Genomic DNA, 17,922 nt, shown 5'->3' with positions numbered 1-17,922 from the left:
ATGGAGTTTGCATGTTCTCCCCGTGTCTGCGTGGGTTTCCTCCGGGTGCTCTGGTTTTCTCCCACAGTCCAAAGACATGCAGGTTAGGTGGATTGGTGATTCTAAATTGGCCCTAGTGTGTGCTTGGTGTGTGTGTCCTGCGGTGGGTTGGCACCCTGCCCGGGATTGGTTCCTGCCCTGTGTTGGCTGGGATTGGCTCCAGCGTGACCCTGTGTTTGGATTCAGCGGGTTGGATAATGGATGGATGGATGGATATATAAATTAAAGTTTCACTTTAGAGCACAGTTTTTTTTGTGGCAAATTAATAAATACCATGTTTGTGAAGAAGTAACTTCCAACTTGAAAAATAACATACTTATCCTTTAAGGAAGAAAGACTGTGAATTCTAAAAAGAATATTTACCCGAAAGTTTGCAGCTGGCCATTGCTTTTTTGACATAATACAGAACCTCCCAGGGCTTAAACCTTCATTCCTGCACAGAAACTCCGTAAACTTCACACCACCAACCAAGCAGTAGCCACAATCCAGTACTCGGGGCACTAAGAAGTGGAGAAAAGATGACACAGATTTATGAAGTACTAACAGAGATATGATAATTGGAAATTGTGCATTTATTCCATTATTTATTTTCTAAACTTGAAAGACCTGGACAAGACACAAAAGTTCACTAATTTAGAATTACATACAGTATTAACCCAACCTGCATGTCCTTGAGATGTAGGGTCCCAATGTAACACTCTGTATATCACTGTATATATGATTTTTATCAGTCTACCAATAGCTAAGTAACTAGCCCTTAATAAATAATCTATTGTGCACACATTGAACATGTCAGGATTCTGTAGTTACAAGCTTGTACAATCAGAATTTTACATACGGGTAGCTTTGGGACATATTGAACCAGCTTAATAGAAGAATTTTCTTCTTGCGTTGCTTTTTTTTGGTGAACTTAGTGATACAGTGAGTGACATATAAATAAGTGTTTAAGCAGAGCCAAGAGCACCCCCCCCCCAAGGCCCCCCAAAATGCTCACTTTATTGTACAGTGCCTGTGGTTTAAGGTAAATGTCTTCTGCAATCATAATAATGCCTCACAAGGTGTAGAGACTGCACTGACTATTATTAAACATTTGAATGGATTGGCGTTGGGAAAGCAGACAACAACATGTTTATCTTTATTCTTCTTTTTGCACAATACCATGTGTTGTACAATTCTTTATTATCCAGGTTAACTTTACTTTGTTGGCGGATCCTGTAATTATCTGCATTACGCCTGCACCTAAATCTTTCTGGTCATTTATGGAAGACTTGTGGGTTTTCTATTGCTTCAAGGATAGATCTTAGGAAAATGATGGAGCAAAAAAACATAACAAACAAGACAGTAGCTACATGGATCAAGAGTTCTACAGGACAGCGAGTGATGTCTTAGTGCGTTAAACTGTCCTGTGAACAGCCCTGTTTTTAATTGTATGAGTATTTAGGATTTGTCTAATTTACTATACAACTTTAATCTTTTAATTAACTCCCTGCTTGCTTCGCTCACCAATCCCCGTGTTTGGTTTTCCAGATACACACTTTTAAGATTTTTTTTTCTTTGAATTGTTGCTATTTCATTAGTTTCACTTTTATTTCAGAACTTATGTAAAAACAATATTTGGAATCTTTGGAGTCCCAACATGCTGAATCTTTTAAATGAGGCCAGTGAGACATGTGTTTAATGACTTTGTACCATAATTCAGGATAGGTTTCTCTGTTTGGAATTTTGGCACAGACAAAGCGATCGACATCATCAGCTGCTAATAATTTTTTTTGCAAAGTAACCAATAAATGCATGTGAGGTAAACTCTGCTTTTGAAATTCTCTGACATAAACGTCAAAGCCTTACAATATTTACATACTTCTGACGTATCACCTGTGTCCATATATTTGATCTTTATTCGTCTTTTAGTTATTTCTCCAAGTAATAATTTCTCTTTTTTTTGTGCTAATGTGACGTTTACTTTCTTTCTTTGACACTGTCGTTTTTTTCTGCTTTGATATTCTGTATCTCACTCTGCGTGTGTTTCGCGCCTACGTTTTTTTTGAGTCTTTTGAATTCCACTGTTTTCATTATCTCTAACCTGCTCTGCATGTGTTTGGCCCCCTTGTTTTTTAACCTCTTTATGACGTTTTACTTTGTTTTCTACTCTGTCTTTTATTTCTGACCTCGCTTTGTCCTGCTTTTTTTTCCAATGACACCTGGTCCGTGGTGATTATTTTCCCTTTTTTCGAGTAATAATTTACATTTGTTTGCGCTACTGCGATCTTTACTTTCTTTTTTTTATACTTTTTCCTACTTTCATATTCTTTAACTTTCTCCACATTTGTATCGCGCATACGTTTTTTTTTTTGAGCCTTTCGAATTCCACTGCTTTCATAATCTGCTCTGCATGTGTATAGCGGCAACGTTTCTGAACGTGTTTATGAAGTTCTACTTTGTCTTTTACTCTGTCTTTTAATTCTGAGCCCGATTCGACGTGCTTTGTTTCAATTCCACTTGTTACGGGCTGATAATTACTTTCCTTATTTTCTGAATTTGCACCTAGATTATTTTTTCTTTTTTGCTCTTTTTTCTCTCCAACGCTTTTGAGTCTCTTTTCTCTAAGCTGCTCTTTCTTCTTCGCTTAGTCATCGACGTTTCATCTATAACATATTGTCCTTATACGCTTTATATGCGCTGAGACCCTGGATCTGTGTGTGCTCATATCCTTCACAAGACTGAATGTTTTGCTGCCCCGTTGTCTTATTTGATATTGATTGTAAGTAGGGTGTGTCTTGCAAGAATCTCATGTTTTGTGTCATCGCGAGACAGTCCTGGGCAATCTCTTGGCACAATGTCTCATGTTTAAGGTCTTCGCGGGTCTTTTAACTGACTTCCGTGATCTTAACGTGAAGATCACATCTCGATGCCCTAACGTTTCTCTCCAGGATTTTTTTTATAATAGAGAGACTTGTATTGCATCTTGGATTAATCTGATCAGTAGCCTCTTCTTCTTCCTCTTCCTCCTCTTCATCTTTTCCCACTTCTTTGTGGGGTCGATGTTCCCTGTTTGCCCTTCTCCAAATAGGTCAGTCCTGCACCTCCTTCCCAATCAAGCCCTTTTCCTTCAAATCTTTTTTTACTTTATCCATCCACCTCCGCTTTGGTCTCCTTCACTTTCTCTTCCCCTGTTCTTCCACCTGTCGTAATTACTTTATTTCCCAGTGCCTTTTATGTTTGACTTTGGTTTCAGTCTTAAGAATATTGCATGTAAAAAATTCATGAAGGTTTGGTGGCTCTAGCGTGAGCTGCTGTGTTGGCATCATGCATGAGAATACTCTGAGATCAGCTTGGCACCATGTTGTTGGTTCCTGCTTTGACCCTGAAGTTATCAGAATAGGGAATGGTTATACATGACCCTGAATTGAATTAATCAGGCTTCCAAAAGAACGAATAACATTATTAACATCTTGGTCTATGCAGATTATGAATACGCACAATGCCGATGAACACCTTGAGAGTTGAGACAGTTATGGCAGGATCCTGTTTACTGACTAATGTGCTGCTTTTAATACAATCCAATTTAATCCGTTATTGAGTGAGAACAGACGTACAAATACAAACTCCAAATATACTGTATATAAATGCCAAATAAAACTTTATATTGACTTTACATCATTTGACTCTCCCTATCACATATCACATAAAATAAAAAGGATCACATTGGTGCTGAACTCACAGGTTAATATAGGTGGTGGGCGCCGGGCTTCAATGGGCACAATTAGAGGGAATGGGGCCTGAGTTTCAATTAAAATGAAGTCCTCAAAGTCTGCCAGACAGTCTGGAATAAAGCGGACAGTGTACTGACAGCTCATTCCTGGAGCTACCATGCCACCTTCACCTGGAAACTTTCCTGAAAAAGAAAAAAACATTTATGACGAAAGAACCTGATGAACAGCAGTTTGAAATTCACCTTGGGTATGTTACAACAATCACGGATTTGGATTTGTGCCCCAAAACATTTTAAAATGTATTGGTGGGATATCTAATGTTTTGTGTTTTTCATCCAAAAATGCTCATTTGAAGCAGCTTTTAAAAATGCTAAAAAGTTACTTATTAGAATGCTGATAACAATATATGGAATGTCAATAGTATTTTCTGAAACTAAAAGAGTTTACAAAAACAAAGGCCTTTGTAGTGATTAAGTGGACAATGTGAGAATGAACAGGTGTTGCAAGGGGGCAATATTTTTCCCATTTGTGAAAATGGGGCAGAGAAGCTTACAGTATAGAAAACATATAAAATGGCAGACAAGTCAGCAACAGTTGATGCTCCTGCCTGATGCCAGTTGGCAGGTCAGCAAATGTGATAGAATATTTGACCCTTAGCCTCTGTGGGGAACAGCCCGGACACAGACAGGCAGACATCATTTAAATCACCACACACGTTTATTTACAATATTATTTACAACAAGGTAAACCGCACACAACCCAGTGCCCCGCACCAATCACCCTTTAGTCCAGGCCTCTTTCCTCAATGCCTCTCCTTCTGACCGCCTCCAGTCCTCTCCTCTCCTCCAGGCTTCGTCCTCTTCCACCCGACTCCAGCTCTTAAATAGAGGGAGGCGGCCTTTTTATATCTACCCGGATGTGCTACAGGTGCCTCCCAACAAGCTCCTGCAGGCACTCCCTGAAGTGCCGGCTGTGCACCCGGAAGCACTCCTGGTGTCCCTGGTCTACTTCCCCCCAGCACTTCTGGGTGTGGCGGAACTGCTGAGTGCCAGGGCTCTTCAGGCATTTGGGCACCCCTGGCGGTGACCACGGGCCACTATAGGGTTGAGCTTCCCTGCTCTGTTCCCCTGGTCCCCATACCAACCAGGGCGGCTGCCCTCTCGAGGTCCGGAGGAGGCGTAGTCCCTCTTCCGGTCCTTCTGGGCGTCCCAGCTGGGTACTGCCCCCAGCCGCTCACCACAACTCTTAAGAAATGATGTACAGACGAGAGTATTTTGGAGATGGCAACACTTCCAGGTAACTACAAGGCTCATGGTCCTGGAAAATGAAGATGGGGCTGCACTGTCTTTTAAATGAAATAGGCAGTCTGGGGGCTTATCTATAGTGCCTAGTATTCATCCCCTTGAACGTTTTCACATTTCATTGTTATACAACATTGAATCACAGTGGATTTAATTAGATTTTTTTGACACTGATCAACAGAAAAAGACTCTTCAATGTCAAAGTGAAAACATCTCTACAAAGTTTGAGTTACAAAGTTAATTACAAATATAAAACACCAAATAATTGATTGCCTAAGTATTCAAGCCAGCAGATGCACCACTGTGAGCCATGACAGGCTTGAGTCTGTGTGCACGGCTCTCTGACAGCTTTGCACATCTGGATACTCCGTTTTTTTTACCATTTATTTTTTACAAACCGCCAAAGCTCTGTCAGTTTGCATGGTGATCATGAGTGAACAGCCTTTTTGAAGTCAAGCCTCAAATTCTCAAAATCAGGACTCTAACTTGGCCACTCTAGCACAATTAACATGGCTGATTTGAGCCATTCCTATGTAGCTGTGGCTTTATTCTTGGAGTTGTCGTCTTGCTGGAAAAGAAATCTTCACTCAAGGTGCAGGATCCTTGCAGGCTGCATCAGGTTGTCCTCCCAGATTTCCCTGTAATTTGTTGCATTCATTTTACAGTCTACCCTCACAAGTCTTCCAGGGCCTGTTGTAGAGAAGTATTCCCACTGTCCCACTGCCTGATGTTGCCAGCACCATGCTTCACAGTGGGGATGGCGTGTATTTTGATAATTTGTTGGTTTTTTTTTTATACCGAACATGGTGTTTAGACTGAAGGCTAAAAAAGGCTCTATTTAGGTCTCACAAGACTACAGAACCAAGGTCTCCAATTACCTTTCTCTTTGTCACTCTCCCATTAAAGTGATTCACCTGGGTCAACAGCTGTTATCTGCACTGTCTCTCCAATCTAACCACTGCAACTTGTAATTCTTTTAGCGTTCTCATATCCATCCCTTGACTTATGGTTTGTAGCCACTTTTTCACAGGGTTGCTTAGAATGTTCTTTTGCCTTGATTGTGTATGTAAGGTCACTATACTGACTTAACACAAGATGGCCCATCCAGATAAAGTGCACTTATACTTCAATCAATGGAAACTCCTACAGACAGGTGATCTCCAATGAACAAACATGTGAATTCCAAAACGAATTAGCTGCTGCAGTGATAATTTAGGGGTGTCACATTAATGGAGGTTAATACTAATGCAAACAATTATTTTCTGTTTTATTGTTATAATTATCTCATTTCACTTTTTAGAGGTCTGTTTTCAGATCTGTATGGTTATTTGTTTTTCTTCTGGGTTTGGGTCAAAGACTGGACCCTAGTGTTACAAACTCCTTTTACCAGCATAAGTCATATTTTCCTAATTTGCTCCCTTTAATACTCAAAAGAAACATGATCAATCAACATTTTTACTCTATGACTCTTAGAAAGAAAATAAGCTGATGAATAGACTCTTAATCTTCAAATAATGCACATACTGGAAGTCCTGCATTGATATTTCATTACTTCTCACATTTCAAAAAGCAGACAACATAAGATACTGTTATATTTGAAATTTTGAAATAAATTATAAAAAAGGAAATGCCAATTGTGAGAAGGCAATTGGGGTGTTTTGGGTATGGGCTCTACCTGACCCTGTGGCAGAACGTAGGAGTGCAGAGAATTCCTCAGGAAGAACTGCACACTGTAGGGTGGCTTGGTCTGTTCAGTCCATTGTGTTTCCATCATAGTCCTCATCAGGAAAAGAGAATTCAAAATTCAATATTGTGCTGACACTCAGGACTGAGTTGTGCTGATAATGCATGTGTTTTGAAAGTAGATGAGTGTCGTTGGAGAATGGGCTGAGGCATATTTTAAGCATATATATGGTATAAGCAATTGATATAAAAATGTGTAGTGTATCATCATTGTACCACGTATGTGTTATAATAGTCTGATAAAACCCAGCAAATGTGAACTTCCCCATACAATCTTATTACTTAGGCCACACCCACACCTTTAGGCCACGCCCACAGCTAACTATCAGATTTTAATTCCACTCCCTCATCATCATTGCAACACCTGACACTAACAAGTCCATTCAGCATCTTTTTCCACAAACAGCAAGACTCACCTAGGCCAATGGAAAAATACTGAGTACATGGTGGTATAACTCTGACATGACGACTTGCAGAAGTCAAATTACGTAACTCAAGGTTGGTCTGAAATACAACAATGAAAACAACAAAGTGAAAAAAATATTCAGAAACTGAAGACTTACTGAGTGACAGCAATGCAGTATTTGAATAATAATTCTAATAATTCTTTACATTTATATAGCACTTTTCTCACTACTCAAAGCACTTCCACACAGAGAGGACCTGGGACATAAACCCATAATCTTCTTACTGCAAGGCAGCAATGCCACCACTGTGCCAATTCTTGAAAGCATGGCATTCCTCCATGTGGCAGACCTTTCATTAAATTGTCACATTATGCTTGTTGATTAAACTGAAACTTTGACCCAAAGTGACTTAGTGTACAGTTCACAAGGGGTCAGCATAAATGTTTCCTTTTCCTGCATGTAGAACTGGACAGTAAATGTTGGTGGTGAAAACTGAACAGGCACCTTTGTGCTTTGCACTTTAAAGGCCCTGTCACATTACACAACTTTTCTAGCAATTTACATAATCCTTGCAAATCATTCTGACATTCCCAGTGAGTTCAACGAGTCTGTAACTCAGATTGACAAAATCAAAAATGAATGTTAAGGAATAACGTGGGTGTTTTAGACCTCACAAACAAATGAGAGGCTTGCCTGTGTGATATGGCATGTTTTGCGTACCGTGACAGAATGGAAAAATGAAAGAAAAGGACAGAGATTGTGGCTTAACTCGCCATACTTCTAAAGCCTCCATACAGCACTGACTCTGTCAGGCAGCATGTTATTGGATGTGAGAAAGAGGGGCAAGCTTGTGATATTTAGGAAATGTAAAACTGTGCTGGAAGGAGTCATAACTTGTCATTGTAATCTGACATCCTCAGGCGATGAGATCATCAGCTGCACTCGTCAAGTTTGACATCCCCTTTGACTAAAAGTCATGCAATGTGCCATTAACATTACCAGTCAATCATTCCATCTCAATATACCACCTCAAGGCACTTTAACAAACCAAGACACAATATAGGTGAAGCCAGGGAAACAGAATTTGAGTTTGAATCCCCTTGAAATATATTTTATGACAGTTTCATCTGACTGATCATAGATTATGATTCCTGTACTTTCCGTTCCCCCACCAATTAATTCTTGGGTATGCTCCTCAAGAGCTTTCATTTACATATTACTGATCAGACAGTACATAAGTAAAGAACAAGTGAATAATACACAGTGGAACCTCGGTTCACGAGCGTCTCGGTACACGTACAACTCGGTTTACGACCAAAAAGTTTGCCAAACTTTTGCCTCGGTTCACGACCACACACTCGGTATACAAACAAGCCAGATTCCCTTTCGGTTTGTTCATGTTCAGTCTCTCCCTGTGCATTTCCTGTGCAGCGAGCAAGAAAGAGAGCGAGAGAGCGCGACACACACACACACACACACACACACACACACAGAGGCAGCGCGAGAGACAGAGGCACACACACAGGCAGCGGCGAGACAGAGAGAGCCGTGCGCGCGCACACACACAGGAGCACGCACGAGAGAGGCGCGCGCGCACACACACAGGCGCTCCAGGCTCGCAAAAGAGAGACGCACGCACACACACACAGAGGCGTGGGAGAGAGAGGCGCGCACACACACAGGAGCGCGCTAGAGTGACACACACACAGGCGCTCCAGGCTCGCAAAAGAGAGACGCACACACACACAGGCGTGGGAGAGAGAGGCGCGCACACACACAGGATCGCGCTAGAGAGACACACACACACAGGCGCTCCAGGCTCGCAAAAGAGAGACGCACGCACACACACACAGGCGCGAGAGAGAGCGAGCAAGAGACGCATAAGGTAGAGAAGGCTTGTTTTTGTTTTCACTTCTGTTTACAGCGATCGGTTCGTAACCTGCATTGTTGCAATGTTACTTTTCTTGGTGGTTTATTAAATTACGGATTTTTCAAATGTTCATTTTTTCCCCTGTGCTTAAAACTCATTAAAAAAGTGTTTTTAGCGAGCAGTTCCTAGCACTATAGCGTGAACTATTGCAGTGTTAGTTTTCTCTGTTGTTCAAGGTTTTCTCAGTGTTATTCAATGTTTTTACATTTAGTTTACCATTACGCTGTGCATTCTATGGTATAATTAACTATATTTGTGCTTAAAAACTAAAAAAAATATATACATACAGTTCGTATGGTCTGGAACGGATTAATTGTATTTACATACAATCCCATGGGAGTTTTGGAACGAATTATGGTCGTGAACCGAGGTTCCATTGTAATGGTATTTTGCTACTAGGCAACCTTGCAAAAAGTCAAGGATACACAGAAAAGTACAAACAAAAAGATTTTTTAAATTTTCAACATGGAATTCCTAAGCTGTACAGTTGCAGAAAATAAAGGTACAGTGTATAGCCCACTCTTCTACAGCCAGCATACTTTCTGAAAACTCTTTTACCTCATAAATCTGCCCAACTTTGTAGTCGGTAAAAAGCAAGAAGGGTGGATTGGCCAGAAATACTGGTATAGGCTTCTGTGGATCACTGTGGGTAGAAAAATAAAGGGAAGAAGATCATTAATATGTAACAGCAGCAGGACTAATAGTCTGTTTTCAGGCATAAGTACTCAGATTCAGGGTGGGTAACCACAGGCAGGACTGAAAGAAGTCATTAACCCTATAAATCAAGACCTACATGCACTCTTTAAAGATATAGCATGCTGTTTTTCATTTGTCCACTTCCAGAACATGGCCTTTTTTGTTTTACAGGATCTATACCTTACTACTTTTTTTTTTCTTGTTCCAAGACTATGTAGAGTTAGGGAAGACAATAAAATTCTTGAAGTGTTAGCTAAAATATTCCTAGTGGAAAATCAACCCCGAAAGTACCCACATTATCTTCCGGACAGAAAAAATGTGTGTCCTGAGAAATCGGTTGCATTGTTGGCAAGGCTTCTCAAGAGGTAGAGATGGCACTTATGGGGTAGAAGACAAGATTAAGCCCAATCAGGTGTTCTCAGAGAGAGCATAGGACCTGTGAAGGTAAAAGAAGAGGTCTTTGGGATAGCAGATAGGATAAACATATATCATTTAGGAGTGGAGTTCTGTCCCAGAAGGGAATTCTCTTGAGTAAGAGAGGATGTAGTGTCCTCAGAGAAAGGCTGCAGTATTCCCTCAAGACACACCGAAGCAGACAACCTGGATCACATTATGAGTGTCTGATTCTTTGAGATGGGTCCATCTGCAGACTTCCACAGCTCTGCAATTCAGTAGCTCTGTGATATAGCGGGTCCGCAACTCAGAATAACAGGCCTGTTTTAAATAAATAATCGCTGAAGTCGCGGCATAAAGAGGGGGCGTAGTAGTGAGGCCAGAGTGGTTCCCAGACGATGCAGGCTTGGGTGTTTCCACACTGAAGTGCACAGGTGTGGGATTGCCCGTGTCCGTGATTGATACCGGGAGTGCTAATCGCCACGTCCCCATTGTATATAGTAGGAGCGTGAGTTGTGGAGAGAGAGAGAAAGATCAAAAAAGAAAATGGAGGTTAGAGAAGGAAGAAGGGGAAGCTGGAAGTTGAGAGCCGGTGCGGGTGTGAGTGAGAGAGCAGAAAGAGCAAGCTCATGGGTAGAGGAAGGCACCTGGGTGAGCCCTAGCGGCATGTTTGGCCAGCACCCGGGGGCAGCTGGATTGGGTCACTCCTGCTGAGTTTTGCAGAGGAGCAGGAGTGACCACAATCGAGGATGGCTTGCCGTGTTTGGCTGCGGAAGGCAGCGGGAGTTGGAGGCTTGGGAGGTGGAAGCCCCAGTGTGGTCGCAGGGGGAACCCGAGTCTCGGTCTGGCGGAGCCCTATGGAGCCAGGGTTCGAAAGGCTACCAGACAAGTAGGAAAGGTCAGCTGCAGGTAGGGCGACTTCCCTGGTGCAGGGCCCGGATGGGAGAAGCAGGGGAGCCGCCAACTAAAGAAGGCACCGGGTTTTTAAAGGACTGCTTCCAGCCAGTATTTTAACCTCAGTTTTAAAGGATCTATTTATTCGGATTTTAACCTCCGGAATTCCACTCTGTTTTAATGGATTATTTATTTAGTTTTGGACACTGATTTGGTTTTGGATTTGTTTTTAATAAAAGCACTTTTGCACTTTGCACCTTCCCCTTGCTTCATTTGGCGTCCTCATTGTCCAGCTCATCCAGTTACATTACCAATGGTGTCGGGTTCAAGGGGCTCCCAAAAAGGAAATGGGAGCACGGAGCAGAACCCACACCGTCACAAGCTCCGATGGATAGCCAAATGGATTGCAGGTTCTTGTCACCTAGTTTACTTCACTTGAGTCAGATGACTCTCCCCTAACCCTAATCTTAACCATAGTGAAACCAGCTGTTATCACTGACGTATAATATGAAGAGACAACCTCCTCAATGGAGTGGAGCTCTGGAGGTCCGCAGATGGAGTCTCTTGGATTATTTATCCAAGAGAGCGGGATAGTATCTGACAGTACCCAGCTGGTTTGATTGGGACTCCATGGCCTTAAAGAAAGGGCTGTCTTGAAGTCCAGCCCATATGAAAGCTGCTTAGAACTCAGGAGAATAGCTGCTCCAGAGGTAGATGGATGCCATTGTGAGTTAGTTCCTACAGCACTAAACTAAAATCAGTTAATTCTTTTTCTCTCATTTACTGTTACAGAAAAAATGTAATACAGGTGAGCTTAATGTTTATTTTTCATTACATGTTAATGTTTCAGGTGTTGTGTGTCAAGCCAACAGCCAACTGTGTGTGGTTAATTCAACTGGGGTAGCTAAAATGAGTATTACCGACACTGAAAAGGCTCTGTAAGTCAGAAATATGGTACTGTATAAAAACTTTAATATGCAGAAATTTGTCAAATGCTAGATGGTTGTCTCACATTTGACCAAAATCAAAGTAATTAGTAAAACGTATACTGCGCGTGAGTCAGGAACTGTAGGAAAATCCTTCTTTAAAATGTTTGCTTGTAAGTTTAAACACGTCTCATTTTTCTCTACTCCACTCCTAAAATCACACAATAGACTATTTAATAGACAGGACTCAAAGATTGAGAGTCGCTGGTTGTCCATGTGACATGCTGTCTTCATCCTCATGGTCCCCCTCAGGGCTGTGTAAAATGTGCTGATGACTCAGTGATTGTTAGCCTACTAAATGAGAATGAGACAAGTCATGGACCAGTAGCAGATGGTTTTGTTAACTGGTGTGATGAGTCTTTTCTACACCTAAACATTGTAAAAACTAAGGATCTAATAATTGTTTTTAGAAGAAACATCATTCATGCACAAGAAACAATCATTAAAGACCTGGCAGTGGAGTCAAGTGGACAATCATAGACTCAAAACTGACTTTTAGTCAGAATTCGTAAGTAATTTGCAAAAAAGGACAGCAGCCTCCACTTTTTAAGGAAGTATTATCCAAATATAACTGCTTAGTTTTTTTTTAATGTATTAACACACTTACTTTTCTCATTTCTTCATTGACCCCAAAACACAGAAACTGGGAAATACCAGCTCATTTAATTAGGCTAGGAGTCCAATTAAAAACAGAAGTTAATTGGAACAAAAACCTGCAGCCCCAGGGGTTCCCCAGGATCGTGTCTGTGAGCCACTGATGTACACTATGAAAGGTGCTTTGTGATTGCACTTGACAGAAATACTCTTTTAATACTATAATGGCCGCCTAACCAATGGCTTTGCCTTGGCCCCCTGTCCCTTAGTCATATTCCAGGGTTACCTTTCTTCCAGTATCACCCTTCTTCCAGACACCATTTTCTCTACTTTCATCTTGGGGATTATCAAGGATTTTCCTCCACCTTGGACATTTGGGGGCAGAGATCGAGGATTTTTCAGAAAGTTTTTTTTTTCCTCATATTTTGCAAGCTCTTCTTCCTCCTGAATTCTTGACCTGTACCATGATGGTTTCTTTGGGGCAGTCTTTTCCATTTTCTAAGAAAAAGGACAATAATACACACTTCAGACCAACAAGCACAAATTTCTGTGTTTCAACCAAGATGTGCAAAATCAAGTCAATAACTTAAAGCATCTTTACTTTACCTAATACCATAATAAGGTATATTTGTCTGCTGATTTTCACTTCACACAGTAAGGTATACAATGTGGCACATGAGTTGGCACTGCTGTCTCAAAGCACATGGAGACTAGATTCAAAATTCAAATCCCACTTCAGCCACCTTCAGTGTTTGCAGGTTGTCTCCAGGTACTGGGTTTTCTACCCTTATGCCAAAGACAAGTGCTTTAGGTGTTGTTATTCCATTTTATCAGAAAACTGTACAGGAAGCAAAGCATCTCTTTGTGAAGGTAGGGAGAAGACACGGACCACTAGGCTGTGGTAGACCTTGTCTGAGGTGTGGTACTACACAAGTTTGTGGCTTGGGCTTGGAATAAATTCATCACAGTCCATAAGTGTGCTGGATGCCTGCTCACCTTGAAACAGTAAAAGCCAAAACACTTGATTAACTTGTGAACTTTTACTTTGCTAAGATAAATCAAGTACCCCAGTCTGAGTAGCCAGAGGCCAAGGTGGTGTTCTTTCAGCAGTGTGCAGTTCAATTCCCTAGACCTGCAAGCCTTTATTGTTATATTCATATCATCATTCCCCCAGGACACCTCACATCACCATGCTGCTCGCCCTGTTCTTATTAGGAATGTATTATTGATTGGTTTGTACATGTTTATTACATGTTACTAATTTTTATGTGTGACTATTTATATTGTTATTTTGGTGATGATATGTCATTGGAAGTTTGTAGGTTTGTTTTTCAAAGAAGCCACCATCTGAATATTTTTCATGGACACGGCCATTTTGTGTTTGTTTTTTTGAGTATCACCATTTTAGAACGTTCAATTGCTATGATGCTACATCGTCTCTAGGCATGTAATGCACATGTCATGATGACACCATAGTGAGCATTTGTCAACATCTAAACATATAGTCTTTAAAAAGAAAGCCCTCAGCACTGACTAGCCCTATTTAGGAAAAAATTCTGCTTTCGATTTTTGTTTCATTTTGACCCTGGCTTTGGTTTTGTCCTCTGATCTGGTAAATGATCAAACAAATTGTGTTTCACCTATCTGTCCATTTATCTTCCTAACCTGCTTATTCAGGACATGGTTAACTTTGTAAATTTCTATGACTCTAATATTTTGCAATTTTAAAGTAAGACTTGTTTTTTTGTATCTAATACTCATTATCACAATCTGAAACACAGGGCACAAAGCTTGCCCTAGTCCAAAGATTCAGAACACAAGTCTCACTTGAATGGGGGCTCTCTTCAGTTTCTCACTGGACTCGGGAGTTGGAGGCAATGTATAGGAGCTTTCTGATTCGGCCAGCAGACTCTCCATCGTTTTCCCAGGGGAATGAATTCCAGTGTCACTCTCATCTTGTGGAGATTTAGACTCGTGCATTCGTACGTTGAAGGTTGATCTTCTATAATCCTCAGGTGATTCAGCTACATAAAACAAAATGCGAATTGTAAATCAATGAGACATAGCAAATCAAAGTCTGCAACTAGAATGTCCTAGTAGGTAACCTTTGGTGGTGGTCTGACTCTAAAGTTTGTTTAAAAGCTAAACTCACAGGCCAAAAAGAGACAGACATGTAATGAGACATGAGGCAGTAGCAAACTGCTTGGGATGCGGAGAAATGGACAAACCACTACAGAGAGGTGTCAGTGGCTCACTTTATTGAAGTAGCCACGTTCTGATTTGTCTTCCCTTCTTTGCTTGTCCTCCTATTAAAAGCCACATGGAAGCTCTTTTGTCCATTTTATTCTGGCACAACAAAATGCTTCATTATTGTAGATCATTAATGTACACACTGTCTGTATACATATGAAATTTAAAAATGAGTTCATGCAATTTAACTCTCATGAAAACAGTTAGAAAAAATGTAATCATTTTAATTTCTCAGACCGTTGAATTTGTCTAGTTTCACAAATTCATCATGACATACATAAAGAATTCAGATGCTTGATTCTGATCACACACTCTACGGAGCTGACTTGTGCTGTTCATCCTCAATCGTAGTGGACTGCAGTGGTCTCTTGTAGGCATCAGTGTATTTAATACACCTCGCCTTCATTTATGTTACATAATCTGTTATTTTGTTGGAGAAATGAGCAGAATGTTTCTCATAATTTTTAAAAAGTGGACCTTTACAAAGATACCTCATTTTACTTTTTGATGCTTTACATTGAAATTCTTTGTTCATGTTACTTTACAGCTGAGAATGTACTTTGTCCACTAATGCTTCAATGTTTGCTTAAGAATTAACAAATAATTAGTTTAAAGTAGAATGTGTAATTAGCTCTGCTATGTTGTGAGCCTAAGATACTGTTTAGCTGTGCAATGCTATGTATTTTTACTGATACTTTTATAATGCATATCTAAGTTATTCATGCATGCTGTGCAGTTGACTCCCATGTGTGAAGTCAAAAGCTTAAGCTAAAGCAGCTGATTTTGGAAATGTGATATTAATTTTATAAACTCTCAAAGAGGGCTTCTTACAACCCCATTTCAAGTTACAAAAGCACACCATACTGTGGCCTCCTGACTATAATGGCAGAAGCATATACTGTAAGCTCTGAAAGCACATTTCAGAGACAACACATTTCATTGTAAAAAGAGGCAAAGTTGTGTTGGATCACCATATTATGCAGTTTAAATTTATAAGATCAGTAAAAAAGCTGATTACAGGGGGTGAAAAGGCATGCCAAGACTTCTGTGATTTGCTGCAAACACTTCAAGCAATGTAAGAATTGGGCCACCTGGAAAGTCTAAACATCTAGCAGTAGTACAAGGTCATACTGGTGTTCATTGCCACATTTTTTTTCCTTTTGGGCACTATCTATCTGAATAATGTTTAAAGATTAAATTTATTAAAACCTGCTTTCCTGTATGCGCATTTTGCTTTATTATACCACCGAGGGCTGATATTCAAGTTCCTTTCTCAGCTAGTGTAGGTCAATCGGGGTAAAGGAGAGAGCACACACCTAATAGGAAGGCTACAGTGACAGTCGTACCTGGGTGAAGTCTGAAGGAGCTACTGACAGAAGGTAGTGGACTGCAGTCCTGGGCACAACTGTATTGCAGCTATGAACTATATATCCTCAAAGGCTGGTAAGTATACGAATAGGCAAACAAAAGTACCAATAGTGGTGTGTCACATAACCGTGGCTCCACATCAAAATGAATTTGTGTATTTAAAAAGGGGTTTATGTTTTATGGAGAGGCATTCCTCAAAAACCTTTCCAAGATAAAACACCTGCTTATGAAATTTATTTTTTGATATGCAATATATATTTAATTTCTACTTATTATTATAATGTCACAATCAATGTATTTCTTTTTAACTATAAATTTTTCTTTTTCTTTTGACTATTATGCTGTATCAGATAGATAGATAGATAGATAGATAGATAGATAGATAGATAGATAGATAGATAGATAGATAGATAGATAGATAGATAGATAGATAGATAGATAGATAGATAGATAGATAGATAGATAGATAGATAGATAGATAGATAGATACTTTATTAATCCCAAGGGGAAATTCACATACTCCAGCAGCAGCATATTGATAAAAAACAATATTAAATTAAAGAGTGATAAAAATGCAGGTATAACTGATAATAACTTTGTATAATGTTAACGTTTACCCCCCGAGTGGAACTGAAGAGTCGCATAGTGTGGGGGAGGAACGATCTCCTCAGTCTGTCAGTGGAGCAGAACAGTGACAGTAGTCTATTGCTGAAGCTGCTCCTCTGTCTGGAGATGACACTGTTCAGTGGATGTAGTGGATTCTCCATGATTGATAGGAGCCTGCTCAGCGCCCGTCGCTCTGCCATGGATGTCAAACTGTCCAGCTTTGTCCAGGCGTGAGGCGTCCCTCTTCTTTATGGTGCACACCACCACATAGAAGAGGGCGCTTGCCACAACCGTCTGATAGAACATCTGCAGCATCTTATTGCCGATGTTGAAAGAAGCCAGCCTTCTAAGAAGTATCAGTCTGCTCTCTGCCACAAGAAACGTTGAAACAAACCTCTTTGTTTCTAGAAATTTCTGGTGAAAGGGGGTGAGGGAAGCTCCTCGTTAGATACTTATGTGTTTATTGAACTAATACAACATTCTCTTAAAGTAATGAAATGCATTACCACACCAAGGCATTTGAGAGCCCCACAGCTGCTGAGCTCCAGACCCTCTGGAGCACCACAACTGCTGACCAGCTCAACCCTGGAACTTTTTAATTGTGGCCCTCAGTTACCTTCCACCCTCCAACCTTTTCTATGCTCTGACAAGATAACACCTCAACAAACAATGAGAGAAAGCTACAAAGAAAGAGAGCAACATTCATGCTGTAGATATTCAGTGACGGACTCCTTGCAGAAGCTGATGTGTAGCCTGTATGCTGAAGAATTCCTTAATACAAGCTAAAAACACAATTATTATTTGTGTCATTATTGTTTTTGTTGTTGTTGTGATTATTTTGTCACCATAGGGGCTGTGTTTCACAACTTTTAAGTGGAATGGCCTTTCCATAGTGCATTTCCCACCATCAAACTCAGTCTATTTCTGGAGCTAATGCTACCTGTTTGATGCACCATTTCATGTTTTTCTTTAGTCCATTAGAGATCCTTCCACCCATCTTCAAGA

The 17,922-nt window shown here is 40.5% G+C and overlaps 1 protein-coding gene and 1 long non-coding RNA gene across 2 annotated transcripts in view; both read right to left on the bottom strand.

Moving 5' to 3' along the window:
* Window positions 1-17,922, bottom strand: part of dlec1 (DLEC1 cilia and flagella associated protein) — a 128,004-nt gene that overhangs the window by 83,207 nt on the left and 26,875 nt on the right. The window contains exons 7-12 of the mRNA XM_028804205.2: window positions 14,521-14,717; window positions 12,980-13,191; window positions 9,689-9,773; window positions 7,210-7,297; window positions 3,758-3,931; window positions 403-539 (exon numbers count right to left, since the gene is read on the bottom strand). Of these exons, the coding sequence (XP_028660038.1) occupies window positions 403-539; window positions 3,758-3,931; window positions 7,210-7,297; window positions 9,689-9,773; window positions 12,980-13,191; window positions 14,521-14,717 (893 nt within the window). The remainder of the gene's footprint in view (window positions 1-402; window positions 540-3,757; window positions 3,932-7,209; window positions 7,298-9,688; window positions 9,774-12,979; window positions 13,192-14,520; window positions 14,718-17,922) is intronic.
* LOC127528426 (uncharacterized) lies at window positions 2,100-2,320 on the bottom strand. The gene is made up of 2 exons (XR_007935324.1): window positions 2,283-2,320; window positions 2,100-2,237 (listed from the first exon to the last, which is right to left on the bottom strand). It is a non-coding gene; the product is annotated as an uncharacterized LOC127528426 (long non-coding RNA).

Source organism: Erpetoichthys calabaricus, chromosome 6 (assembly GCF_900747795.2).
Source record: "Erpetoichthys calabaricus chromosome 6, fErpCal1.3, whole genome shotgun sequence".
In the NCBI taxonomy this organism is placed as follows: domain Eukaryota; kingdom Metazoa; phylum Chordata; class Cladistia; order Polypteriformes; family Polypteridae; genus Erpetoichthys; species Erpetoichthys calabaricus.
This window is presented reverse-complemented; position numbering and strand designations above follow the sequence as displayed.